We start from the raw sequence: 27,458 nt of genomic DNA, 5'->3' as shown, positions 1-27,458 counted from the left end.
AAATCAGAGCGTCTGCCTCACAATGTAGGCCCTCAAAAATATGTTAGGCAGATTTGAGTGGCCACTGTAAAATTGGGTATCGTAAAAAACTTTTTGCCTAATTCTCACCTGTGGGATGTAGTTGATGCTCAGCTTGATATCATTTTGAATGACACTGGCCCTGAAAATAATGGTCTCAGTTGCTCAAAGATTAAATGCTCAGATCTGACGTTTGGAAAATCATACCCGTGTAGGAATGTTTTTATTTTGAGGGAGATTGATGGGAAGTTGGAGTCTCCCCCATTTCAAATTTGAGCAGGAGGATAAAAGTCCAAAAGTCAACGGATAATTTCCCCCTTTACTATGTGAAAAGTTGTGATCCTTCAAAAATATTATGTTTATTTTTTATTTTATTTTAATTCTTCGGAAAAAAAAAAAAAGCAAAACAATAAAACAAGCACAGGCCGTCCAGGGAAGGGCAAAAGTCCAAAAACTGTCATAAAAAAAGATGTGCTCTCCCAGTGTTGTTTATACAGAGTCGCGCCGTTACCTTCATTCGACGGTATTATTTTTCATGGGTTTATCTGATCAATAGAGGGCGCAATCCAAACAACCACGGAAACTAACAAATCTGGCACCCAGTAATCGAAACAATACTTTGTGAACAACCGATTTTTAGGCATCAGACTAGTAAATGTCATGCCGTTTCGTCTGCACGTTTTTGTGCTTGTAAACGGGAAATCTAGAATGATTTTGTCTTAATCTCAGAGAATGATATCATGTGTGCTGCAAGTGTGTCAAATACTCTAGGCATAGAGGTGTCTCTGGTGCAGAATTCACCTTGTTGCCCACATGGTTTGTATGACATTGTCACTATCTCTCTTTCTAAAAAAATAACAAAAGGTATCTCGTAGTCGTAGTAGTAGTTAGTATAAATAGTAGCGTCATCATATCATGTTCTACTCCCTAGTCTATGGAGTCATTCCGTGTCAAATCACCCTAAAAAAAAGACAATTTTAAGCCCTACCCTCTTTAAATTTGCTCAAATTTTTTTTTATGGGGTAATAAATGGCTCAACAAGCTCAAGTTTCAATTTTCAGCTCTATCCGATAAACGGTTTTCGTGCTACGGCATGCACTTTCTCGTTGATTTCGGTCAAAATGCGCCTGACCTCTGACATTCAAACAACCATAAATTGGTATCCATTGGGTCAAATTTGTTGAAATTGGTGTATTTTGAAAGGAAATTGCATAAGCTTTCCAAATCTGCCATTACCTTTTATGTAGGAACATGTTTAGGTTTAGTAAGCTTTTGACCTTCACTTTGACCTTGGATTTGACCTTGTGGATCACGTGATCTGGAGATGAACTTCGGTGAAAATTTACTCCCATATTATTTCTCAACAATATAATATATATAAGTTCATCTCCAGACCACGTGATCCACAAGGTCAAATTCAAGGTCAAAGTAGAGGTCGAAAGGGTATCATACCTAAACATGTTCCTACAAAAAAAATAAAGACATATTTGGAAAGCTTACACAATTTCCTTTTCAAAGACACCACTTTCAACCTATTTGAACCAAAGATTACCGATTTATGGTCATTTGAATGTCAGAGGTCAGGCGCATTTTGACCGAAATCAACGAGAAAGAGCATGTCGTAGCGCGAAAAACGTTTATCGGATAGAGCTGAAAATTTAAATTTGAGCTTGTTGAGCCATTATTACCCCATAATAAAAATTGAGCAAATTTGAAGAGGGTAGGGTTTAACCCATTAGGTGATTTGACACGGAATGACCCTATAGTGATATTTCAAGGGAAGTCTTATTTACCATTACCTTCTTCTGTAAATCCTGTAAGTTATTTGTAAATCTGTCAACTTTTATTATTTTTTTTTCTGTTCCAAAAGTGTATAATGGCTTTAAGAGGTTCACCACAGTGAACAATGAAGCTCTCCTATACTTACAGATTATTTACACCTTTGGTAATTGTCAAAGACTAGTCTTCTCACTTGGTGCATCCCATCATAACCATAAAATAACAAGCCTGTGAAAATTTGGGCTCAATTGGTCACAAAGTTGCGAGAAAATGATGAGAGAAAAAACAGCCTTTTTGGACAAATTTGTGTGCTTTCAGATAAGAATGAAAGACTTCTACTGTAGCTAGAAGTCTTTTATTATTTTAGTGAGAAATTATCTCTTTCTCAAAAACCATGACACTTTAGAGGGAGTCGTTTCCCACAATGTTTTATACTATCAACAGATCTCCAATGCTTGTTACCAAGTCAGTTTTTAAGTTAACATTTGTTTTGAGTAATTACCAAACGTTTACCTTCCCTATAACTTACTTGTTTGTTATTTTCATGACAAACATTTGCAATTTCTTACTCACACAGGTCCGACGTTACTATTTGAGCGGTTCAATGGGAAGCGCAAGAAACAGCGCTACTACGCCTGCTCAGCATGCAGAGATCGTAAAGATTGCAGCTTTTACCAGCTCGCTGATGAGAAAGTCTCTGAGGCTAAGCTTACGAGCAGAGAGGAACTCAACAGATCACAGCAGCCGTGGACCAGCCATGAACATTTTTTCCAAAGGTTAAAAGTTAAAAAAAAAAATATCGTTACAGACACTGGACACTTATTGGTAATTGTCAAAGACTAGCTTTAACAGTTGGTGTATCGCAACATATGCAAAAAAAAAAAACCTTAAAATTTTGAGGTCATTCCGTCATCGAAGTTGCAAGATAATAATGAAAGAAAAAACACCCTTGTCACCCAAAGTTGTGTGCTTTCAGATGCTTGATTTCGAGACCTCAAATTCTAAATCTGAGGTCTCGAAATCAAATTTGTGGAAAATCACTTCTTTCTCGAAAACTACATTACTTCAGAGGGAGCCGTTTCTCACAATGTTTTATACTATCAACCTCTCCCCATTTCTCGTTACCAAGTAAGGTTTTATGCTAATAATTGTTTTGAGTAATTACCAATAGTGTCCGCTGCCTTTGACCATTCAATGTATGCTATCAGTCCATAACCACCAAGGTCATAGGGCAGAGTTGAAGTGTCACTTACACCCGCTTGAGACAGGCACACCAGAGTTGCGATAAACTAAATAGATTAGGAGCGACTGTGGGTTGACCCAAATCAATTTTAGTTTCAGACAGGCGAACTTCATATTTACACTGGGTCCATCTTATGACAAGATCGTCGACTGAAACCAAGGCGCTCCAGACTTCTAGCACGTCCAGTCGCTCCTCACCATTTCAGATGTCAAACTTTCCTGTACTTAATTCAGTATTTGGTTCGGCATGACTCTGGAGTACTGTCCAAAACGGATGTTAGATGGAGCCTGAGTTTCATTTTTGATCTAGTCTGGGTCTCAAGTCACTTAAATCAAGTCACTTAGGTCGAGACCAAGTCTGAAATAACTGTTGCGAGTACAAACCAAGTTTCTAGTTTTAGTTGTACTGAAATGGTACTGACACTATAATGTACCAAAGTATTTCATGTTTTTATATTTCCTCATAGAACACCAGAAGAAATCATCACAACCAGTGTTGTACTAAATGACAAAATTTGTCCTTTTTTTTCTCCAATTTAGAATGCAGGACACCAAGGATTTGAGTCCATCTGAGAGGAAATTCTGTCAATCCTGCAGCCTGTTGCTGCGTCCACAGGAAGTCCAGACTCACTCCAAGCATAAGATAAAGGCTGACCTCACCGACGCCATCCTGGGTCAACCATCCCATCTCCTCCTCCCGCTTGAGGACAACAAAACAAATGCTGTGAGTAGTCACCAGGATCGTGGAAACTGGTATCAGTGTTTATAAAGAATAAATGTTCCCAGAGATTAACATGCCTGGAAATTCATCTTTAAGAGGGCAGGGTCATTTTCATTTTGCAAAGGGCACTTCCATTGGGAAATCAAAACCCTTTGGAGACCATAGCGGCCACAAGCTGCTTGTAGTGAAATGTCCAGAGCGGCCACAAACACCTGCAAAATTTATTATAAGACAAATATTAATATCCCTTGGTTCGATTTCACAAAGAATTTGTAGGACTAGTTCTACGAGATATGTAAAGCTTATGGCTAGTCCTACTAAGTTATGACAAGTAACTCGTCCTATAAACTCGAGAACAGACTAGTCCTAAACTCTTTGTGAAATCCACCCCTGCAATTATTTGACCAACTCTTGCTCAAACAAGAGGGTCAAAGAAAAGGTATGGGAGGAAAATATTGTCATTGTCCAATGTTTTAATAATAATAATAATAACAAGTTCTTATATAGCGCATTTCACAATAAACTGTATCAATGCGCTTTACATTAGTCCCCTGGTCATTGGGCCAATAAACATTCCTTTAATCTTTCTCAGCTCCCATTAGGGAGTATACAGCCCCGAGCTGCCGTGGCGCTCCGAAAGCTTTTCATTCACAATATCAACCTCTACCCTCGCAGGTACCCATTTATACCCCTGGGTGAAGAGAAGCAATTATAGTAAAGTATCTTGCTCAAGGACACAAGTGTCATGACCGGGATTCGAACCCACACTCCGGTGAATTAGCACCAGAACTTGAATTCGATGCTCTTAACCACTCGGCCATGACACTCTACAAATGTTTTCCTTGTAAACATAGAATCTACAATTCTAAAACAAAACCATGTATTTCTGTTTCTTGTTAATTTTCCTGAATTTTTCCCTGAAAGTAACCCGAGTCAAAAGAGCAACAAGATTAGCAACGTGTGGGTGTATAGTGATGATTGTATAGAAATAAGTGGTCCATAAGGTTTAAAGTCTATGGGAAGCTGTTCTAAGGGGCGCTAATGCCGTCACCAGGGGCAGCAGAGACCATGTTCCATTTTGCCTTAATGTAATTCCAGGCCTGGATTAATGGTCAATAGTTAAAAGTATTATACATGTTCATGCATTGTTGTGTGATCAGTAATATACATGTACAAGAAATAACGAACCTGTGAAAATTTAGGGTTCCTCCGTTGTGTGAATCCGGAGTAGATGTTGACAAATTATGCACAATTAGAATGCAGAGATTGCCTTGTTAGGTGGATTAAGCACATGGGCTCACAAGAAAAAACATTTCCTGTAAATCTGTAAAACACCCTTGATGTAAGCGGGGAATTCTGTGTTTCAGTAAGGGCCGATTCTTTGCTTGCGGTAAACAAAGCAATGAAATTGGGCCTAGTTCTTTTCCACATATTGTCAAGTTGATATATACCATTTTTTTCTTCTGTTTTGTTTTGCAGCAATATTTGTTCTCTAAAACAGCCACTGAGTTTCTGATCTCCACCATTAAGAGGCTTGGTTATGACAGAGTGCTGTGTGTTGGGTCTCCAAGGTAATAATAATAATATAATAAAAGTGGCTTCTTAAATAATGCGCATTTCTTTCACTCAGTGACGCTCAAGGCACTTTAACATGAAGTATTTTCCTGCAAGGTATGGGAAACTACTTTTGAAATATGAGACCTATTTTACATAGCACCATGTGATGGTTTACAAGATGTTGTGGCGCATTATGCTGCCAATCAAACCAGGAACACCGGGGTGAACCCCTTCTTTTTTTGATGATTTAAACCATGGGTCAGCCCTATAATAAAATGTTCCCACTTTTTTTCTCAAGGGCCAAATAACCAAGCCCATTGAAAACCTTGAGCAAATCATTCAGAAGTACACTCCCTCCCCCCACACACCCCACATGTCACTGGTAGCTGTTAATGTTTTACTAAAACCATCTTAAGTGATGTTAAGTTTGCATTGGGATAAAAAGTAATTTTTTTTTTTTTTTTTTTACCCATACACCGATGTGTGTTAACACTGTATACTCAGAACTTTCTCGAGCCCTAAGTTACTTGGGTGGGATTCGAACCCACAACCCTTGCAATTCTAGAGCAGTGTCTTACCAACTATACTATCGAGGTTACCCGGTAGCTAGACCCTAAAAACCATCTTGACGTCTCGCCATGTTTGTTTTTCTCTTATTGCAGATTACATGAGATGATCCAGTCTGAGGCATCATCAGACCTCAGCAGTCTGTTGTTGGATATAGACCATAGATATGTAAGCATTTTCTGGAGCCCTATAAGCCAAAGTTTACCCATTGGTTTTTGGAAACGCTTGATTGTTTTAATCCTATATTTTAATCCTATAGATGAACATGTATACAATAAAACAATAACAAAGACATGTGAAAATTTCATTTCAAAAGGTGAAAAACTATGCTGGGCGACACAATGTACTTTGCTCAGACTGCTGGGTTGTGGGTGTCGTGAGTTAAAAATTTTACAATTCTGTCAATTTTAGGGTCAGTTCTACCCGCCGAGTCTCTTCTGTCGTTACAACATGTTCAACGATCACTTCTTAGACGGCGCAAAGAGCAGGACTATCTGCGAGGACTTTTTACATCGTAACCATGGCAATGGTATCGTTATGGTTACTGACCCTCCTTTCGGAGGCAGGGTGGAGATCCTGGCTGAGGTCATCCAGAGGATGATGGGAAGATGGACAATGGGGTTACAAGGTAAGAGCAGCAAAGGGTCATCATCGTTCAAAATATAATTGCGTCCAAATACATTCCGCTCATACTCGTTACGTGTGCATTAGACGTGGAATGAGGTGCATTGCTGGTCTACAATGGGTATTTTCAAAAAAGTTCTCTGCCGCATAGTTTATTCATTTTAACAGGGAGGGTATACCTGTGGGGATTTCTAGACTCCGAAAATTAATTGCCGTAAAATACTTACTTGGAAAAAAGGAACTTTCACCATGGAACTTTGTTGTTGCTTGGGTCCTTGGGAAAGTACTGACTCCCTAGACTGAGCCTTGACTTTCTGCATCGCCAGATGGACTGCTAGGGAGCTATGACCCCTTGAAACACGGTGTTCCTTAAAAGCACAGAACACTATTGGTTATTTCTCAAAAGAGAATTGTTAGCATAAAAACTTTCTTGGTAACATGGTAACCAGCAATAACCATTGAATGGAGAGCTGTTGTTAGTATTATATGTGTGAAATAAGGCTTACTCTGAAATAAGGTAGGTTTTGAGAGGTTTTCTTACTCAACTAATAACTCAATTATCACTTGTTTTTATTATTATTCCTGTATTTCAGACCTTGGCTCGACAGCTAAGCTTCCACTCATTTGGATCTTCCCATACTTCTTAGAACAAAGAATTCTGGATAGTTTTCCTTCTTTTACAATGCTTGACTACAAGGTAGGATTTGTACACCTTGGGTTAATAAACTACGTTGTTGTTTGTATTTCTTGAAGACTTCATTGCTTTAAACATCTAGGTTACTCCAAACCTCCCCTATTGGGTGCCCTAAGCCTTCCCTTTGGGTGCCTCAAACCTCCCCTCGCTGCCTTTGTAAGCCTTCCATTTGGGTGCCTCAAACCTCTCCTTTGGATACCCCAATCTTCCCCTTTGGGTGCCTCAAACCTACCCTTTGGGTGGCTCAAGCCTTTTTTTTGTTGCCCCAAGCCTCCCCTTTGGGTGCTCCAAGCCTCCTCTTTGTGTGCCCCAAGCCTCCTCTTTGTGTGCCCCAAGCCTCTTCTTTGTGTGCCCCAAGCCTCCTCTGTGTGTGCCCCAAGCCTCCTCTTTGTGTGCCCCAAGCCTCCTCTTTGCTTGCCTCAAGCCCCTTCGGGTGCCCAAGCCTCCCGTTGGGTACGCCAACCCTCCTCTTCGGGTGCCTTAAACCTCCCCTTTGGTTGTCTTAAGCCTTTCCTTCAGGTGCCCAAGCCTCCCCTTTGGGTGCCCCAAGCCTCCCCTTTAGGTTCTTCAAGGCTTTTTTTGTTGCCCCAAGCCTCCCCTTTGCTTGCCTCAAGCCCCTTCGGGTGCACAAGCCTCCCTTTGGATACCCCAATCCTACCCTTTGGGTGCCTCAAACCTCCCCTTTGGGTGTCTGAAGCCTTTCCTTCAGGTGCCCAAGCCTTCCCTTTGGGTGGCTCAAGGCTTTTTGTTGCCCAAGCCTCCCCTTTGCTTGCCTTAAGCTTCTTTGGGTGCCACAGCCTCCCATTTGGCTGCTCTAAGGGGTGCCACAAGCCTTACTTTGGGTGCCCAAGCCTTTTATTTGGGTGCTCCGAGCCTCCCCTCTGGGTGCCCTAAGTAATGATAATTCTTATATTGTGCTCTCTCCAGGACCAGCCTGTTCGCATGACAGTAAAAATTGCAAAAGATTACGAAAATGATATACAATAAGTCTCTAAGTCTCCCCTTTAGGTGCCTCAAGTTTTCCCTTGGGAGCCCCAAGCTTTTTCTGTGGGTGACCAAGCCTCCCCTTTGGATGGCCACTACAAATCTAGGGAATGAGGACCTTAATTTTGTGCTTGTTCTCTTGCCATGCAGGTTGACTATGATAATCACCCCTTGTTCCAGAGCAATAAGAAGAAGGCTCGTAAGAAAGGCTCCCCTGTCAGAGTCTTCACCAATCTTCAACCCTCGGAAATCCATCTTCCTCTCGATGAAGGCTACAGGTTCGTTCTTAAACCCATCTTTATTTTTTTATTTTTGGGGGTTAAATACAAGTGCGCCCTCTAGTGTTAAGGGGTTTTGGGGTTACGCCATCTTGGATGGTAGAGATGATTACATGACATGAAGTGAACACGATAGCATACTGTTAACTAACTTCTCTGCGTCCTTGTGAATTCCTTACTGACTACACTACTGGGGTAAATCACTAGAGGTATGCATTGAGAGAGTTATGACATGGAAGGACCTGTTGTCTTTAGTCACGTGGTCGCTGGGAGCAAATTTGTTGTCAGCACAACCCCAGGGTTTGAAATTAGCGGTCACCCGATCGCCGCCAAATGCGAGTGAAAATAACGTCGGGCGAGTGAAAACCCTTTCTCACTAGCCCATCGGGCGAGTCAAAAAATTATTCCTTTTCACATACATATAAATGAGGGTTCAGTGGCAAAATCCCACAGAAAACTTTTACTAAAGCTCTTAAAATAGTAAGTTTGACAATTCTAGATACTTGCTAGATTTAATTTGGCCGTGATCGGGACCTGAATTGCTGTCATTCGTTTCAGAAAACACGTAAAACAATTGAAAACACGATGCACAAACCACATGGTGCCGAGTATCCTCGCAGTATTCGATCGCCCACTGGTCCATGTAGTATGCACAGTAGGGGGAAGGAAAGTACAGAGTGCTTCATATATACCAGTGTATCGGTAACACCAAATATTACACCGTTGTTACACCGTAATCTTTTCTCAATCCAACGGCAGGTTTTGTAAAGCGTGTAAACGCTACGTAGCAGAGGAGAATTTACACTGTACTCAATGCAACAGCTGCACGTCCAAAGATGGCAGCACGTATAAGCATTGCAAGGATTGTCAGAGATGCGTCAAACCAGGTAACGATCATGCTAATATTGTTTTGGTTTTTAAGTCCCGAGAGGGGTAGGAGGGGGGGACAGCTATCAAGTATGAGGTGCACCAAGCTTAATCAATCACTGTGGTCAAGTGGTTAGACTAAAGGACTTGCTATTTCTAGGCATCGAACGGCAAGTAGAGGTCGTTTGATGGGGCTGTCGTAGTCCCCGGCTGCACACTGCCATAATTGGAGGTGGGGTCAAATTCTTGGCCTGTTTACTCAAATCTTGAGTAAGTTTGTCTTTGTTCAACCCCAAATTAATTAAATCTACCTAGTCAGTATCCCTTGTGGTGTAATAATAATAATAATAATAATAAAGAATATTTATAGGGCGCCAAAATCCACCAAAATGAGGTGCTCAAGGCGCACAGGAGGGGGAACCACACACAGCAAGGACAATAAGACAAATATACCAGTTACATATAGGCGAGATTAAACAAAGTGGTTTTCAACTTAACCTTGAAAGTATTGATGTTAGAAATATTGCGGATTTGTAGAGGCAAGTCATTCCAGAGTGTGGGTCCAGCATGGGAAAAAGACCTATCGCCCCATGACTTGCTACTCTTAGTAACCTGTAGCATGCATGTATTGGAAGATCGGAGAGATCGCACAGGAGTATAAGCTTTAACCAAAGAAATGTTATATATAGGAGCAGAACCATTAATGCAATGAAAGATAAGCAACAGAAGTTTGAAAGTAATACGAGATTCGACTGGTAGCCAGTGAAGTTACTTCAGAACTGGTGTAATGTGAGTGTGTTTCCTGGTAAGAGTGACAATGCGAGCAGCTGCGTTTTGTAATTTTTGTAGTTTAGAAAGTTGAGTTTGGGGTAAGTGAAAAAGAAGACCATTACCGAAATCCAGCCGAGACGAAATGAGAGCATGTACTATTTTCTCAGTGGCTGGACGGGTCAGGTATTTGCGGATCAAGCCAACATTTCTCAACTGGTAACGAACAGATTTACACACATTGGATATATGACCTGACATAGACATTGTACAATCGAAAGTTATACCAAGATTTCTGCAAGAATGAGAGAGAGGAATCACAGAATCAGCAATCTTGAAAGAAGTAACATCGATCTTATCTAATTGAACCTTAGAACCAAATAATAGAAACTCAGACTTAGCACAATTCAATTTAAGAGAGTACACACTCAACCAGCTACAAATATCCTCCACACAAGATTCAAGATTGTGAATGGAACAAAGTGCCTGACTTTGACTTGGGGGAAAAGAAACGTATAACTGAATGTCATCTGCGTAACAATGATATTTGACAGAGTGACGTTGAAGAATGCTCTTTATACCGCTGAGATATATGGAAAACAATGTAGGACCACCGACAGATCCCTGCGGAACACCACAAGTAACAGGCATAGAATCAGATTTACAATCATTAATACATACAATCTGAGAACGATTACTTATATAAGACTCAAACCATTTATATGCCTGTCCAGTAATACCAAGAGATTGAAGAGTATGAAGTAAGATCTTATGGTTCACCGTATCGAAAGCGGAAGAAAGGTCCAGAAGAAGTAAAGCAGTAATATTTCCACCATCCATTTCATTGAGTATATGGTCAGAGACATTAACAAGGAGAGTCTCAACGCTGTGCAGTGGACGGTAGGCAGATTGACGGTTATCGAAAAGGTCATTACCGAGAAGATATTCAGAAACTCTAGAAAAAACAACCCGCTCAATTATCTTAGACAAGTATGATAGATTTGACACCGGTCGATAATTGTTGAGAGCTTCAGGATATTAATTCATTAATTATAATATCTTGATTTTTAAAATCGGACCATGTTCCAAAGTCTTTTTTGAATTTCAAATGGCCTTCTTGTTCACTGTAAGCAGTGGCCTTCAATGACCTTCCAGTGTTGATCTTAGACTTGACCCAAGTCTGACTTTTGTTGAGTCCTTGTTCGCCTAAAATTCACTGCATGCACTCCACAAGAAAACATTTTTTCAAATTTTTCAACGCTCAAATACATTATTGTGCAAATTCACTTCGTGCACTAATTGCAAGAAACAAATGGTACCAGGCAAATTCGTTTTTGTGATCGTCAGTAGTTAAATACAGCAGAAATGGAGTAGGACTGAAATCATGCACACGTCATACAAATGTCAAAAAGTGTTTCCAAACTTGGTGGAATGACCCATTTTATTCTACTACTTTGCCCTAGTCCTCATCATTCCCAAAGGAATGTGCCAATCAACTCTCTTATCGATAGTTAGCCTGGACATCTGACATCATATTTTGAGGCTCGTAAGTTACGCCACAGAGTGCACAGGTCTTGAGCCCGCGTCAATATTCTGGCCGCAGTCACCTGGTGCGGATGTACCATTGATCTCGCCTTCATTTCACAGTCAAATTAAACTTGCATATTTACATATAAAACATTATATAGGATTTGAGGCATTGCATGGTGATGTATAAATGTACATGTAACACCATGTGTGTATCTACTTGCCAGGCATCCAGGTAGAGTTTGCTCTTAGAGAACTGTCTTGCTTTATTCTACTACCGCAGAGTAGATGTTTGGGGGTTCGGGAGACTTCTCAGTTCTGAAAAGTACTGTCCAGCTTTTTAACTATTACCCGGGCGAATGGTATAGAAATTAGGCTGGGACTATTACTAGCTTATAGGATCATGTGTACTATGCGGAGTCAGTTCTTAAATATAAAACATTGTTATGTTGATGTACATTTACTGTATCACGTACATTATATTCGCTGGTTCTTAAAAGACACTGGACACTATTGGTAATTGTCAAAGACCAGTCTTCTCACTTGGTGTATTTCAACATGCATATAAATAACCGTCCCAAACCTGTGAAAATTTGAGCTGAATCGGTCGTCGAAGTTCAAGATATCAATGAAAGAAACAACACCCTTGTCACACGAGGTTGTTTGCTTTCAGATGCTTGATTTCGAGACCTCAAATTCTGAATCTGAGGTCTCAAAATCAAATTTAGGGAAAAATTACTTCTTTCACAAAAACTATGTCACTTCAGAGGGAGCCGTTTCTCAAAATGTTTTATACTATCAACCTCTCCCCATTACTCGTTACAAGAAAGGTTTTATGCTAATAATTATTTTGAGTAATTACCAATAGTGTCCATTGCCCTTTAAAACTACCTGTCCATATCCTCGCCGGTAAGGACAGGGAACCAGTCTAATCAAAAGTGAGTTTTGGATCCAAAACTCACTGGATTGGCAATTAATTGACACTAGAGGGCTCATATATTACTAAATCGATTAGCATGAGACCTGACTTGAACCAAGCCTAACATTAAGATAGTTATTATGGTGATGATTTGTACTAAACAAAGATCAAATTTCCTTTTGCAGGGGAGCCTATGCATTGCAGCTATTTCCCATTTACCAGATATTGTTTGGGGTTTTTTTTTAGACTGCAGTCCTATACCCTGACCGAGACGCTTCTAGTTTTCAATAACTCTGTCACATTTGTTTGAATACTTACACAAATTTATAATAAGCTTACTTTTACATAACTTCACTTGACAACAAATTTTATTTTTGACCCCAGTAGGCTGGGATACTAGCTGAAATAAATTAACATTAACAATCACAAGTAGAACAACGAAAACCACGTAATATTTTGTGATTTTTTTTTTTCGAACAAAGAAAAAATCTCTAGAGCATAACATGAACCTGCAACCCAGATTAAAGGCAGTGGACACTAATGGTTATTACTCAAACTAATTATTAGCATAAAACCTTACTTGGTAACGAGTAATGGGGAGAGGTTGATAGTTTAAAACGTTGTGAGCAACGGCTCCCTCTGGAGTGGCATAGTTTTCGCGAAAGAAGTAATTTTCCACGTATTTGATTTCGAGACCTCAGATTTAGAATTTGAGGTCTCGAAATCAAGCATCTGAAAGCACACAACTTTGTGTGACTAGGCTGTTTTTTCTTTCACTATTATCTCGCAACTTCGATGACCAATTGAGCTCAAATTTTCACAGGTTTGTTATTTTATGCATATGTTGAGAAACACCAAGTGAGAAGACTGGTATTTGACAATTACCAATAGTGTCCAGTGCCTTTAACGTGCCAGCGCTCTACTAACTGAGCTGTACGTATCTAACCACGATGATGGCAGTCTCCCTTTTGTTGTAAACTTTCTTTCACGTGATAAGTTTTATAAAATGGTGAATGCAAAAAGGAAAACCATGTCTGCCGATTTCATTTGTAGCGTTTTGCCTTCAACAAGTAATTTCCTGTCTCCTTGCCTGAGGGGCCACGTGCACAGGTTGAAGTGTTTGTGTTGAACCATCAGGGATAGAGCCGAGTTTGAAAATAACAATTTAGTTAGCTTTTGCAAACAACATCTTCATACTCAAAATAAAATTCTACCCTTCAATCTGGCTTTTCTGATGAGGTGGATTCATCACGGATGAATTCATTTGGTTTTCCCTGATTGGCATGATGCTGATTGAAGTGATCCTACAGCTAAACACTTTCTGAACAGAACAAACATTAACAATTCACAGATTTACAAATAACTTACAAGGTAATGGTGAAAGACTTCCCTTGAAATATTATTCCATGAAATGCTTTACTTTTTGAGAAAACATTTTAAAACACATCGAGAATAGCGGATTTATTTTAAACACATGTCATGACATGGCGAAATGTGCGGAAACAAGGGTGGGTGTTCACCTTATTTTCTCTCGACTCTGGTGACCAATTGAGCCTAAATTTTCAGAGGTTTGTTATTTTAAAATACAAATTGTGATACACGAAGTGTGGGCCTTTGGACATTGTGTTGAACAAAACTGTTTACTGATGCTGTGCGATTGCTTTAATACAGGGTTTCTAAGCGCTGAAACATAGGAGTAATTAAATGCACTAAATAAAGACCAAGAAGTGTACGATGACAAACAAAAATTACAATTTTAAGTGGGATGATATAGCTGAAACTGAACAAGCTGAGGTGGATTTAAATAAGTGTGTTTTGAGAGCAGTTTTAAATGAGTCCAGTGTAGTGGATGCACGGATGTGGACGGGAAGATAAGAAGTTAATTGTAACGAGCAATCGAGAGCGGTTTATAATATAAAACATTGTGATAGTAAAAAAATTGTGGTTAATAACATTTTGTATCTGAAGAAAAATTCGCATCCTCTTAAGGTGATCCCCTGGTTACCGCTTCCCAGGTTGTACCATAATTTGGGTGTGATCCCTGGCTACACTGCAGTTAACAGTTGTATAGCTTCTGACTGGCACAAGCGAATAAAGATATTGAAAAATTAGGGAGACCGATAGCTTAGTTGATAGAGCACCGGCACTTTAATCGGGAGGTCATTGGTTCGAGTCCCACTCTAGTCAATTTTTCATTAACAATTTACTAAGTCACTTTCCGAAGTGGTTTATAATACTTGATAGTAAAAACAAACATTGTGAGAAACGACTCCCTCTGTAGTAGCGTAGTTTTTGAGAAAGAGGTAATTTCTCACTCAAATATTACTAGACTTCAGGCCTGAAAACTTTTTTAGGTGTCTGAAAGGACACAAATTTGTGCAACAAGGGTGTTTTTTCTATCATTCTCTTGCAACTTTGATGACCAATCGAGTCCAAATTTTCACAGATTTGTTATTATGTTGATGCATATAGTATATTTGGATACACCAAGTGAGAAGACTGGTCTCTGACACTAACCCAAGCTGTCCAGTGCCCTTAAACAGCAATGATATTCAGCATTTGACATTTGACAACACTGCCGACCTTAGTTTGGGGGACACTGGGCCAGACGAGGTGATAGCCTCAAATTAAATTCTGTCTCCCGGAAGTTAAAGGAACACGTTGCCTTGGTTCGGGCGAGTTGGTCTATAAAAAGCGTTTGTAACAAAAAAAAATTAAAATGCATATGGTTGGAAAGATGTTTTAAAAGTAGAATACAATGATCCACACAAGTTTGCCTCGAAATTGCCTGGTTTTCCTTTTACTGTGCGAACTAACATGGTCGGCCATTTATGGGAGTCAAAAACTTGACTCCCATAAATGGCCGACCGTAATAGTCGACGAGGTAAAAGGAAAACCGTTCAATTTCGAGGCATGTTTGTGTTGAGTATTGTTTCTACTTTTACAACATCTTTCTACCTATGCATTTTATAAAAAACGGTTACGAACGCTTTTCAAAGACCAACTCGACCGATCCAAGGCAACATGTTCCTTTAAGTGCATGTGGATTGGGTTTTCAGTCCCAACCTGATTGCTTGGATTTTTCCCAATCACAGTTTTCTTTCCCATAAAGAAAAACTGAACATTTCTTTTTGTGAAATGAAATAAGTAAGTAGGAAAAAAATAAACATAGACTATTTTATGAGCATACATAAACAAATGATGCATGTACCTGCAAGTGTTAATAGTTAAATTGGCAATTAATTTAAAGACACTGGACACTATTGGTCATTGTCAAAGACCAGTCTTCTCACTTGGTGTATCTAAATAATATGCTTAAAATAACAAACCTGTGAAAATTTGAGCTCAATTGGCCGTTGAAGTTTCAAGATATCTATGAAAGAAAAAGCACCCTTGTCACACGAAGTTGTGTGCTTTTAGATGCTTGATTTCGAGACCTCAAAATCTAATTCTGAGCCCCGAAATCAAATTTGTGGAAAATTACTTCTTTCTCGAAAACTACATTACTTCAGAGGGAGCTGTTTCTCACATTGTTTTGTATACTATCAACCTTTCCCCATTGCTCGTTACCAAGTCAGGTTTTATGCTAATAATTACTTTGAGTAATTACCAGTAGTGTCCACTGCCTTGAAGACAAGCCTGCAATTTGAACTAAAACAAGACCTATTCAACTGACATTTTGTAACTGGCTTTTCTTTGTCGACAAGCTGCATCATTGGGGGGGGGGGGAAGGACAGGAGGCATGCTTGCCTGTTAATAAGCCTTTTTGAGGTATGGCGGACACAATGCTACAACACTGTAAAGTTGTGGTAAATTTGTGCGTATTGACCATAGAAATAGAATGTATGTTTTTCAGTGAAGTGCGCATTTTAGGCCACGTGGCGTTTACACGTAAACCTAATGACCACCAACATGGTGAGCGTGGCATCAGTCACGGCGTGTTAAATCGGCCCCATGCAGTAATGAGGAATCATTAATCAGGAGTAGAAATCGGGGAGCCAGCAGTTCGCGCGAGAGCAGTGATCTCGTGAGAGCACCACTACAACTCGACTATCTTTACCGCGTGGGGCTGATTTAACGACTTGTCCACAAGTCTAGCCTGTCAAAGACCTCCAAATGGGCTAATGATGTATTTTTTTTTTGGAAACTGAATTTGCAATGAGTTCATAGCACAGAATAAGCATAGATCTGTACTGTTGGAAAAGTCTAAAGACTGCGCTGTCTCTTTGGGACCGAGCACAGTGCTCAAGCAATGCCATTATGGCACTCATTATGGCACTCATTATGGATGCAATACCTTAAATAAAGGCTTTTGAATAAATCTGTCATTTATCGTCCATTGGAAGCGTGTGAGTGGGTCATTATCGATTGCAGACTGCGAGCTACTTATTGTAGGTCTGCAACATTGTCACCATGCATGAAATCTGTAAACCATGAAGGGGAAGGTACATGTACACTGTTGTTTTAAAGTAGGCATCTGTAATAATCTCCTTCCAACGACATTTTTTTTGTACTCCACACTCGTTAGTGAAATACATCTGACCGTTGTCGTAATCTCTATCATTCCTTTCTCTTGCACCCTGTAATGACTCCTTTCTCTCGCACCCAGTACTCTTGCAACATTGTCCGTTCGTATGGAATTCTATTAATGGCTGTGGAATTCTATTAATGGCGAAATTAGCAAATTGACGTCTGTGTGGGGTTGGATCAGGTGTTCTTACATACGATTTTTTCTTTTTGCTCAAGGCAAAAATCAAATTTAAACAGGACAAACGAAATTAGATAACTGAGACCAAAACTAGGATGACAAGAAATGTGAGGGGTTGGGCTGAAATACTTGATGAATTTGAACCTTGAAGGCGGAGAAATGACTCCCTCTGAAGTACATGTAACATTATTTTTGAGAAATAGGTACTTTCTCACTGCAATATTTAAAGGCAGTGGACACTATTGGTAATTGTCAAAGACTAGCCTTCACAGTTCTTGTATCTCAACATATGCATAAAATATGTCATAGCTCAATCGGTCATCGAGTTTGCGAGATAATAATGAAAGAAAAAAACACCCTTGTCACACGAAGTTGTGTGCGTTCTCGAAATCAAATTCGTGGAAAATTACTTCTTTCTCAAAAACTATGGCACTTCAGAGGGAGCCGTTTCTCACAATGTTTTATACTAGTATCAACCTCTCCCCATTACTCATCACCAAGAAAGATTTCATGCTAATAATTATTTTGAGTAATTACCAATAGTGTCTGTCCACTGCCTTTAAGTCTAAGAAAGTCTTCGGGCCTGAAGCCTTTTTTTTCTCATTTTACAACACAGCTGAATTATATGTGGCATTACAAGGTAAAAATATTGTTAAAAATATCTCAGGCATCTGAAAGCATCTGAAAGCACACAAATGTGTGCCACAAGGGTGTTTTTTTCTTTACTTATTTTCTTGCGACTTCTTATGGCCAATTGAGCCCAAATTTTCACTTGTTTGTTATTTTATGCATATGTTGAGATACATACACCCAGTGAGAAGACTGGTCTTTGACAATTACTTTAGGTGTCCAGTGTCTTTAATCTGTGTTGTTTCGTCATTTTTCCGGTATGTGCACAGGTTACGTTCACTGTACAGTTTGCCAGCGATGTGAGTTACCAGATCATCAATGCAATAGGCAGTCTATGGGGTGCCACATCTGTGGCTCCCTCACTCACAAGAGAAAAGAATGCACCGATCAATCCAGAACAGCAAAAAGGTAATTTTTTGTTATATTTTTTTTTTATTACAGATCACCTAAAGCCCAGTTCATACTTCTTGTGAACACAAATGCACTCGATAATACGAATTATGACGTCACTAATTCTCAACCAATAATTTGCAACCTTGCTGCACAATTTGTATGCAATAGACTGATCCATTAAGCTCCGCCCCATTGCGTATTAACCAATCACAACGCAACAAAGGTACGACACTAAGGTCCGACATGCGTGTGCGTATCTTGGCGCGCGCGGCAGAGTTGTGCAGAAAGACATTGGAGAGCCCCACGTGTTCTTGCTCACACGTGCGTCGTGGGCGGAGCCTACTGGATCGGTCTATTTGTGTGCTCGGGGAAAGGCAATCTCTTTTTTAAGGGAGTAGAGATTCATGTCATGGCCATAAACAAGATCTACAAAAGGTATCTAAACCCTTTAAACATGTAGATAAAGTGTGTGGCTCTACATAGTTCCTATTAAACGAAGTGATTCCGTTTGAATAGCGGAGTTTAACAGGGAAACTCTAGCTTAAGTTTTAGAGACACTGGACACTATTGGCAATTGTCAAAGACCAGTCCGTCGTCTCACTTGGTGTATCTCAACATATGCATGAAATAACAAACCTGTGAAAATTTGAGCTCAATTGGTCATCGAAGTTGCGAGATAATAATGAAAGAAAAAACACCCTTGTCACACAAAGTTTTTGACTTTCAAATGCTTGATTCGAGATCGTCAAATCTAATTATGAGGTCTCGAAGTCAAATTCCAATATTTTCTGACAATGTTTTATACTATCAGCAGCTCTCCATTGCTTGTTACCAAGTCAGTTTTTATACTAACAATTATTTTGAGTAATTGCCAATAGAGTACAGTGCCTTGAAAGGCAGTGGTGACTATTGGTAATTGTCAAAGACTAGCCTTCACAGTTGGTGTATCTCAACACATGCATAAAATAACTATCCTGTGAAAATTTGAGCTCAATCGGTCATCAAAGTTGCGAGATAATAATGAAAGAAGAAAACACCCTTGTCACACGAAGTTGTGTGTGTTTAGATGGTTGATTTCGAGACCTCAAGTTCTAAATCTGAGGTCTCGAAATCAAATTCGTGGAAAATTACTTTATTCTCGAAAACTATGGCACTTCAGAGGGAGCCGTTTCTCACAGTGTTTTATACTATCAACCTCTCCCCATTACTCGTCACCAAGTCAGTTTTTATACTAACAATTATTTTGAGTAATTACCAATAGTGTCCAGTGCCTTTAACGGTGAAGGTCTAGCTAAGGTATAAATCCAGATCTTTTGTCTGTTCGTTTTCTTTCATGTCTATCGCTGACCTTCACTGTAGGCCTAGGAAGAAGAGGAAAAGGTAAAATTTGGGTTGCATAATAACATGCACATCCTGTCATAGCCTGAACATCTGACGTCTCACATCGAGGCTCGTGAATTACGCCAGAGAGTGGCCTCGAGCCAAGGTCGATATCATGACGGTCACGTGATACGGATGTATCGTTGATCTCGCATTCGTTTTGCAGTCTAATTCTAGGTTCACGTTTTACATTGTTATATTGATGTACATGTACTGTAACGTATGTAATGTACGTTGTATCCAATGATATCGCTGGTTCTGTAAAAACCAATACCTTGCAGATAAGGACGGGACCAGCCTAATCATGTTAGGGTCAAGTGCTTTGAATTTCTGTTGGCCAAGTCATCGGAGTGGGCGTTCGAGTCCCGATCGTGACACTTTTGCCCTCGAGCAAGACTATTTGCCTCACATCATTCAGGAATTAGATGGGTACCTGCGAGGATAGTGACCACCGTATGGTCATCCTTATGTGCACCAATTTGGCTAATGGTGCTGCATACTCCTAAGGATTTGAGGTTGGTGTCAAGAATGCTTCACACTTGTAATGATTTGATTTGAGATGGACATTTCACAGGACTCGGGAAAGTACTGAGTATACAGTGCTAACACACATCGGTGTATGTGTAAAAACCAAAACTAATATTCTTTATCCCCGATGCAAATTTAACATCTATTATATGGCTAACATTAATGTGTGGTGCTAAACGATGTGGCCGGAGATTCTGTGCCCCCCCCCCCCCCCCATCCCCTGGAGATTATGTGTGTGGTCCCCCCCCCCCCCCCATCCCGACCGCAAATTTTTTTTCTGAACCTTTCGGGCAGTGTACGTGGAGTTTAGCCAATCAGAGCGCGAGGCTGTGTTGACGACTTCACTGAACCACTCGGTAAAGATGATTGGCTAAACTCCACGTACACTGCTCGAAAGGTTCAGGAAAAAAATTTGCGGTCGCATGCTGACCCCCATTATGGCAAACTGGGTACAAACTACTTCTGATAGCACCATCTTTTGTAAAATCCTCCTTCAGCCCACTTTAAAGGGATGCTGCAGTAAACTAAAATAAAACAGTTAATTTTGCGTTCATTTATTTCTGATATATGTATTGAACATCAATAAAATGTTTTTTGTTTATTTCCGACATATCTGACTTGCTTAATTAGCGAATAAGTTATGCCCCCGCCCTTTTGTGGATTGTTACCACCCCCCTACCATCGACCTCACGTCAGGAATTCAAACATATCGTCGGCAAAAAGAGTCTGGTCCCTAACTACACATGCCTAGGTACCAGGCCACACAGTGCACAGTCTCTATATGCACACAGCCAGGGGCCCAACGGCTCGGGTTACCGAGACTGACGTATTGTTATGCAAATGAAGGCTTCCTTTTAGGGGCGGGTGGGTTCTCCTAATTTCTTGAAAACCATTTTTAAAATACTTGCGCATTTAATAAAAAATTTAGATAAATATTTTAGGATTAAAAAGTCGTGTTTAATCGTTTTGTTTAAATGAATAAAAAAAATACACTGCAGCCACCCTATAATTTTCCATTTTGGGAGACAGTAATTATCTGGTGGACAGATTTCCCTTGAACACCAGCCTGGTCCACCTCTTCACAAACTTCCATCTATATGTACAAGTGTATTTATATTGCTAATACTAAACCTCTGCCGAGTGATCTATAAAGCTCAGCTCGACAGTAGGAAAGAGAAGCCATAGATGATGATACAAACTGACCGTACTTAAATCCAAGAAAATTGTAAATTTGTTGTAAATGTTTTTATTAATGGCTGATTTAAACAATAACAAGAAAAATCAATGTATATCTCTGTTTCATCTTTTATTTTTTATTAAACTATTAATTTATGAATTCAACCAGGTCCTCAGTTACTTGTTGCACAAAAGCTAGAAAGACCTTCGACAGAAGCAGAGCAGCTTTCGATATTATATATCATTTTACTTCGAAGCAATGTGGTTATCAAAACATTAAACAGAATTCTTATCTCACATAGTTTGAATCTGAGAACAATTTCTGTCAGATACAGTTCTCATATTGTGTTTTCCAGGTATGGATTATTCTTCCTGCGTAGCCGACCCAGATTTTCTGCGATATCTCGAAACAAACGCTACCACCTTTTGGATTGAAATATTTACGGGTTAGTTTTATTGTAGGCACCTTCATTTGTATTTTAATAATAAGAATTGTGGCTTCTTATATAGCGCACATGTCCATCACTTGCTCCTGCTTGGCGCTGTAACATACTGACAGTATTTCCTGCAAGATGTGGGACTACGTTTGAATTATGAGACCTATTCTGGTAGCACCATGTAATGTTTTACAGGGTGCTGTGGCGCAATTGCTGCCGATCGGACCAACACCAGGGCGAACCCCTTCTCTTTTCGATAAGTGCACTGGGTTCTTTTTGGAGTATGGAGTTGAAACGATCGAACGGTTCCAATAACCAAATGTATAAGTTCACTTTGAGAGTGGTTTTGTAATGTTTTTGCACGACACAAAACACAAGCATCTACAGATTTACATAAATCTTACACGGTTTAATGATAAAGATGATTTACGCCTCCTGAAAACATTTCTCTGTGACTTTCACTTTTTTTGTTTTAAAAGACTTGACGATCCATAAAGCTGAAACTGCTACAGGTAAATGATATACATACGTCTTCATTATCAGTGTGTAGAGATTCATGTCATGGCCAAAAACACCTAATAATAACAGAAGATTTAGGCCATCAAAATTTTAACCAGCGAGATGTAGTCAAGATTAAACCATCAAGATTCAAACACTTTAAATATAACTGAAACTTAAAAGCATTAATATTTAAAACAGCAACATTTAAGCATCTAATATAACAAAACATTTAAGCCACCGTGATTTAAACCGCAATAATTTGAACCACCAATATTTAAACAATCGAGAATTAAACACCTGTAATTTAACGGCAAATACAAGAAGATTTTAACCGCCATGATTTAATGGCACATGACACGTTTGGTGAACATTGTCAATGACTAGTATCACTTCGTAAATAAAATAACAAATCTGTGCAAACTTGCACTCAATTGTCATCGAAGTTGCAAAAGAATACTGACCGAAAAACCCCCCAGATTTAATCAAGAGTTAAACATATGAACTTGGTTTGCGGTAACACCGTGTGTGTATCTACTTGCCGGGTAAAGTTTGTTCTTAGAGAACTGTCTTGCTTTATTCTACTACCGCGGAGTATATTTAACGGATGTTCTACTCCGCGGTATTAGAATTAAGCAAGACGGTTCTCGAAGAACAAACTCTACCTGGCAAGTAGATACACACATGGTGTTACCGCAAACCAAATATATACTGATACCTCACTACGCGATGCCTCAAATCAAATGATTAAGACACTTTAAATATAACAGAATATTTAAATTATCAAGATTTAAACCATCAAGATTTAAACTTCGGAAAAAAGAACCCCGTGATAGGAGAAACAGTTCAAGTACTAGTGAATTTCTTATGTGAAATGTATATACTCTATTAAAAATGCAAGGGATTTCAAGACACTGGACACTATTGGTAATTGTCAATGACCAGTCTTCCCACTTGGTGTATTTTTCTGAAGCTATGACGCGCTTGTTTTTTTTATTTTTTTTTATTTCTTTTTTGTTTGTTTTTTATTTTATGTTATTGTTTTTGGTTTTTTTTTTTTGGGGGGGGGGCAGACCTAGTGGAAACGCTCGATGGAATTCAAATATGAAGTAACATAACATAATTGGTAAGAAAAAAACTCATGAAAATAAACCTTGTCATGTTCCCCATATATCCAGTACCAGTAATTGATGCTAGTATTCATTTCACCGGTATAAACCAGACTAATTTCCCCTTTCAGCCTCGGTTTAGTTACAATAAGTCGAATGGGGGGATCAAGATGGTCGTACCATACACAAACATGTAGTTCTGATCGTTCTATACTTTGCCTCAAAATCCTTTCTAAATAAGAGAAGGTTTTGATATCTACTCTTCTGAGAGTTAATGCACACCGCCGTTACCCAGACGTAGGCCTGTGTACAACAACAACAACAACATCAACAACACTACATGCCAAACAAGACAAACACAACCAAACACAAATCATCAAACATACGAACTCGACTGCACCAATGCACGTGGTACGCATTCTTGTTAACTAGTCTAACTTTTCCCAATGCGAACACCCTGTCTTACGATGGGGACTTGATATATTTAACTTCATGTACATGCGGTGCGTTTAATGATTTTCGTCCTGAATTAATAAGCAATGAAGTAACATAGGTTTGTGTCAGTTCGTGGCATCCAACCTTTTATCAAACAGGCATTTTCCGTTTTCAGAAACTGGTACCATCCAATCTTACATGCATAGTGTCAGTGAGTTAGTGAACAAAACCTGGTGCTTTGAACTTCATGCATTATTTGAGGTGCTTTTACTATTACTTATTTTCTTAAATTAATCAGCAATACATTGACAAACGTTTAAGTCAGTTCGTGGCGTAAAGAATTCAAACGCAAATTGTCAGTTTTAAGGTCTTCAAGAACTGACACCGTCCACTGGGTTACTGTACGTTTCTGTCAGTTGGTGTGAGGTTTAAAGACAGTGGACACTATTGGTAATTGTCAAAGACCAGTGTTCTCACTTGGTGTATCTCAACATATGCATGAAGTAACGAACCTGCAAAAATTTGAGCACAATTGGTCATCGGAGTTGCGAGATAAAGTTGAAAGAAACAACACCCTCCGTCACACGAAGTTGTGTACTTTCAGATGCTTGATTTCGAGAGACCTCAAATTCTAAATCTGAGGTCTCGAAATCAAATTCGTGGAAAATTACTTCTTTCTCGAAAACTACGTCACTTTAGAGGGAGCTGTTTCTCACAATGTTTTATACTATCAACCTCTCCCCATCACTTGTAATCAAGAAAGGTTTGTGATGATAATTATGTTGAGTAATTACAAATAGTGTCCACTGCCTTTAACGTCTTCACGTATTGACACCATCCACTGTTTTACTATAATTGTCTGTCAGTTGGTGTGAAGTTAAAGTTCAGCACGGCTATACACACACCAATATTTGTGTTAGGTCGTGTCAGTTTGTGTCAGTTCGTGTAACCCTTCTTTTCTCTCTCTCTCTCTCTTTTGTTTTAGACTTTTGTGCACCGTGTGTTGCCGCGTAAATTTAACCTTTGTTTCCCGTCAGTTTGTGACGACGAAAATTGTTAGAGTCAGTCCAAGTTTGACTAACCTCATCGTCGTTATTCAAAAAGTAAGGCTCTTGAAGCGTTCAAACTTTTTGTAGTCCTCGGTTACATGGTCTATAAACATAACAAAATAAAGACTTCAAAACAAACGTGGTTTTGTATACTCAGTGTGTCAGTTCGTGGTGTCTGTGCATTTGTAATCTCAAATCATCATATTCGGGGCACGTCCCCCGCCCCCCCCCCCCTTCCCCACCTGTTAGTTTAACACTGCCCAACCCCATTTCTGTTTTAAAACCAGCCTGCTAATCTGATCATTTCTTAATATCATGTTTAACTATTGTTCCAAAAATAGAGATCCGCTACTTTGTCTGGGGTGGATTTCACAAAGAGTTAAGACTAGTCATATCTCGAGTTTATTGTTTGTTTGCTTCCAAATATCACACTCTTCCCCACCTGTTAGTTTAACACTGCCCCACCTCAATTTCGTTTTAAAACCAGCCTGCGGATCTGATCATTTCTTAATATCATGTTTAACTACTGTTCCAAAAATAGAGATCCGCTACTTTGTCTGGGGTGGATTTCACAAAGAGTTAAGACTAGTCATATCTCGAGTTTATTGTTTGTTTGCTTCCAAATATCACAACATACAATCTTAAAACATACATGCATTAGGTACAGTGAATTACACGTCCTATAAGTAAGGACTAGCCCTTTGCTCTCTATACTAGTCCTAAGTTAGGACTAGTCCCAACTCTTTGTGAAATCGACGGCAGGATGTTTTATTATATTAACGTTGTTCTGTAGTTGAAGATGTCCCTTGTGATGGGCCGAATTGCTGTCGACTGCGAGCTGCTGCTACTACCTTGGGCATGATGACCACAGTCGACCTGAACTTCACTGCGTAGAGCTTCGACAAATACTGGCACACCAAGCTAGAAAAGGCATGCACAATGATAGCCACGCTTATAGAGGCCACTTTTGAGATTGCCGCCACTGCTGTGGTGTAGACCGGCACGGCCGCAATGCATAGGATCAGCGTGGTGTAAACGCTGACCGCTATGAACCGCGACTCGTTGTAGTTGTTAGGCACCGCCCTCGCCCGGAAGGCGAAGTAACAGCACCCGGTAATGATGGCGAGGTTGTAGGAGCACGAAGCGACGAAGCCGTTACCATACTTGCAGTAGATCTCGCTGTGGTTGCCCATGTCGATGGAGTGGAGAACGGATGATGTGGATGGGCTCACTATTACGGAGAAGATTGTGATTACCATCTGAAAGTGAAACACAACATGGGGAGGGTGGTAACTTGTTGTATTAAAGGAACACGTTGCCTTGGACCGGACGAGTTGGTCTGTAAAAAGCATTTGTAACCGTTTTTTTTTTATAAAATGCACATGGTTGGAACGATGGTTGAAAAGTAGAATACCATGATCCACACAAATTTGCCTCGAAATTGCGTGATTTTCCCTTTACTGTGCGAACTAACACGGTCGGCCATTTGTCTCCCACAAATGGCCGACTGTGTTAGTCGACGAGGTGAAAGGATAACCGTGCAATTTCGAGGCATGTTTGTGTGGATCATTGTATTCTACTTTTACAACATCTTTCTACCCATGTACATTTTATAATAAACGGTTACAAACGCTTTTCAAAGACCAACTCGACCGATCCAAGGCAACGTGTTCCTTTAAAGGCAGTGGACAGTATTATTACTCAAAATACGTATAAGCATAACACCTTACTTGGTGACGAGTAATGGGGAGAGGTTGATAGTAAAACAAACATTGTGAGAAACGACTCCCTCTGAAGTAATGTAGTTTTCGGGAAAGAAGTAATTTTCCACGAGTTTGATTTCGAGACCACAGATTTAGAATTTGAGGTATCGAAATCAAGCATCTGAAAGCATACAACTTTCGTGTGACAAGGGTGTTTTTTCTTTCATTATTATCTCGGAACTTTGACGGCCGATTGAGCTCAAATTTTCACAGGTCTGAAATTTTATGCACAATGTTGAGAAATACCAAGTGAGAAGACTGGTCTATGATAATTACCTAAAAGCACACAAATTTGCGCAACAAGGTTTTTTGTGTCATTATTCTATTGCAACTTCGTTTGTTATTTGATGCAGATGTTGGTGTTTACCAATTGAGAATACTGGTCTTTGACACTTTGAAAGTTACTAAAGGTGTCCAGAGCCTGATAGGAACGATTGGCACGAAAAATCATCATAACACCCTACAGCGAGAGATCTGTTTGGTTGAAACATTCCCATGGTACATTGACATGCTTTTTCATTGGCTTAAAGGGGCTCTGTCGTCACGGTCAAAGCGGGCCTGTGGTGTACATGGAATTATAAACTTGCACATAAAGTTACTGCACGTGCGCGCTCTGTATCATGTCGACACAACCCCTTAAAGACAGTGGACACTATTGGTTATTGTCAAAGACCAGTCTTCTCACTTGGTGTGTCTCAATATATGCATGAAATAACAAACCTGTGAAAATTTGAGCTCAATCAGTCGTCGAAGTTGCGAGATAATAATGAAAGAAAAAACACCCTTGTCACACGAAGTTGTGTGTTT

The 27,458-nt window shown here is 39.7% G+C and overlaps 1 protein-coding gene across 4 annotated transcripts; it reads left to right on the top strand.

Moving 5' to 3' along the window:
• Positions 1 to 686: 686 nt before the first annotated feature.
• Positions 687 to 25,808, top strand: LOC139942285 (rRNA N(6)-adenosine-methyltransferase ZCCHC4-like). 4 transcript variants are annotated; one of them, XM_071939089.1, is made up of 12 exons: positions 687 to 834; positions 2,375 to 2,573; positions 3,580 to 3,763; positions 5,240 to 5,331; positions 5,980 to 6,052; positions 6,296 to 6,512; positions 7,102 to 7,205; positions 8,337 to 8,464; positions 9,224 to 9,351; positions 18,153 to 18,291; positions 24,825 to 24,942; positions 25,682 to 25,808. In XM_071939089.1, the coding sequence occupies exons 1-12, from the start codon at positions 759 to 761 to the stop codon at positions 25,748 to 25,750; spliced, it is 1,527 nt and encodes a 508-aa protein (XP_071795190.1). In that variant the 5' UTR covers positions 687 to 758; the 3' UTR covers positions 25,751 to 25,808. The 4 variants fall into 4 exon arrangements, with proteins under 4 accessions (XP_071795190.1, XP_071795192.1, XP_071795191.1 ...); XM_071939091.1 differs by lacking the exon at positions 25,682 to 25,808 and adding an exon at positions 21,717 to 21,806 and having other exon boundaries at positions 24,825 to 24,899; XM_071939090.1 differs by lacking the exons at positions 24,825 to 24,942; positions 25,682 to 25,808 and adding an exon at positions 21,717 to 22,768.
• Positions 25,809 to 27,458: the final 1,650 nt, after the last annotated feature.

Source organism: Asterias amurensis, chromosome 9, assembly GCF_032118995.1.
Source record: "Asterias amurensis chromosome 9, ASM3211899v1".
Classification (NCBI taxonomy): domain Eukaryota; kingdom Metazoa; phylum Echinodermata; class Asteroidea; order Forcipulatida; family Asteriidae; genus Asterias; species Asterias amurensis.
The sequence above is the reverse complement of the archived record's forward strand: the minus strand, read 5'-3'. Positions and strand labels throughout refer to the sequence as shown.

Coding starts and splice junctions, on each gene's coding strand:
- LOC139942285 (XM_071939089.1), top strand. CDS start 759: ATGTGTGCTGCAAGTGTGTCAAATACTCTAGGCATAGAGGTGTCTCTG. Junction 2,574..3,579: donor CATGAACATTTTTTCCAAAG/GTTAAAAGTTAA, acceptor TCTCCAATTTAG/AATGCAGGACACCAAGGATT. Junction 7,206..8,336: donor TTACAATGCTTGACTACAAG/GTAGGATTTGTA, acceptor CTTGCCATGCAG/GTTGACTATGATAATCACCC.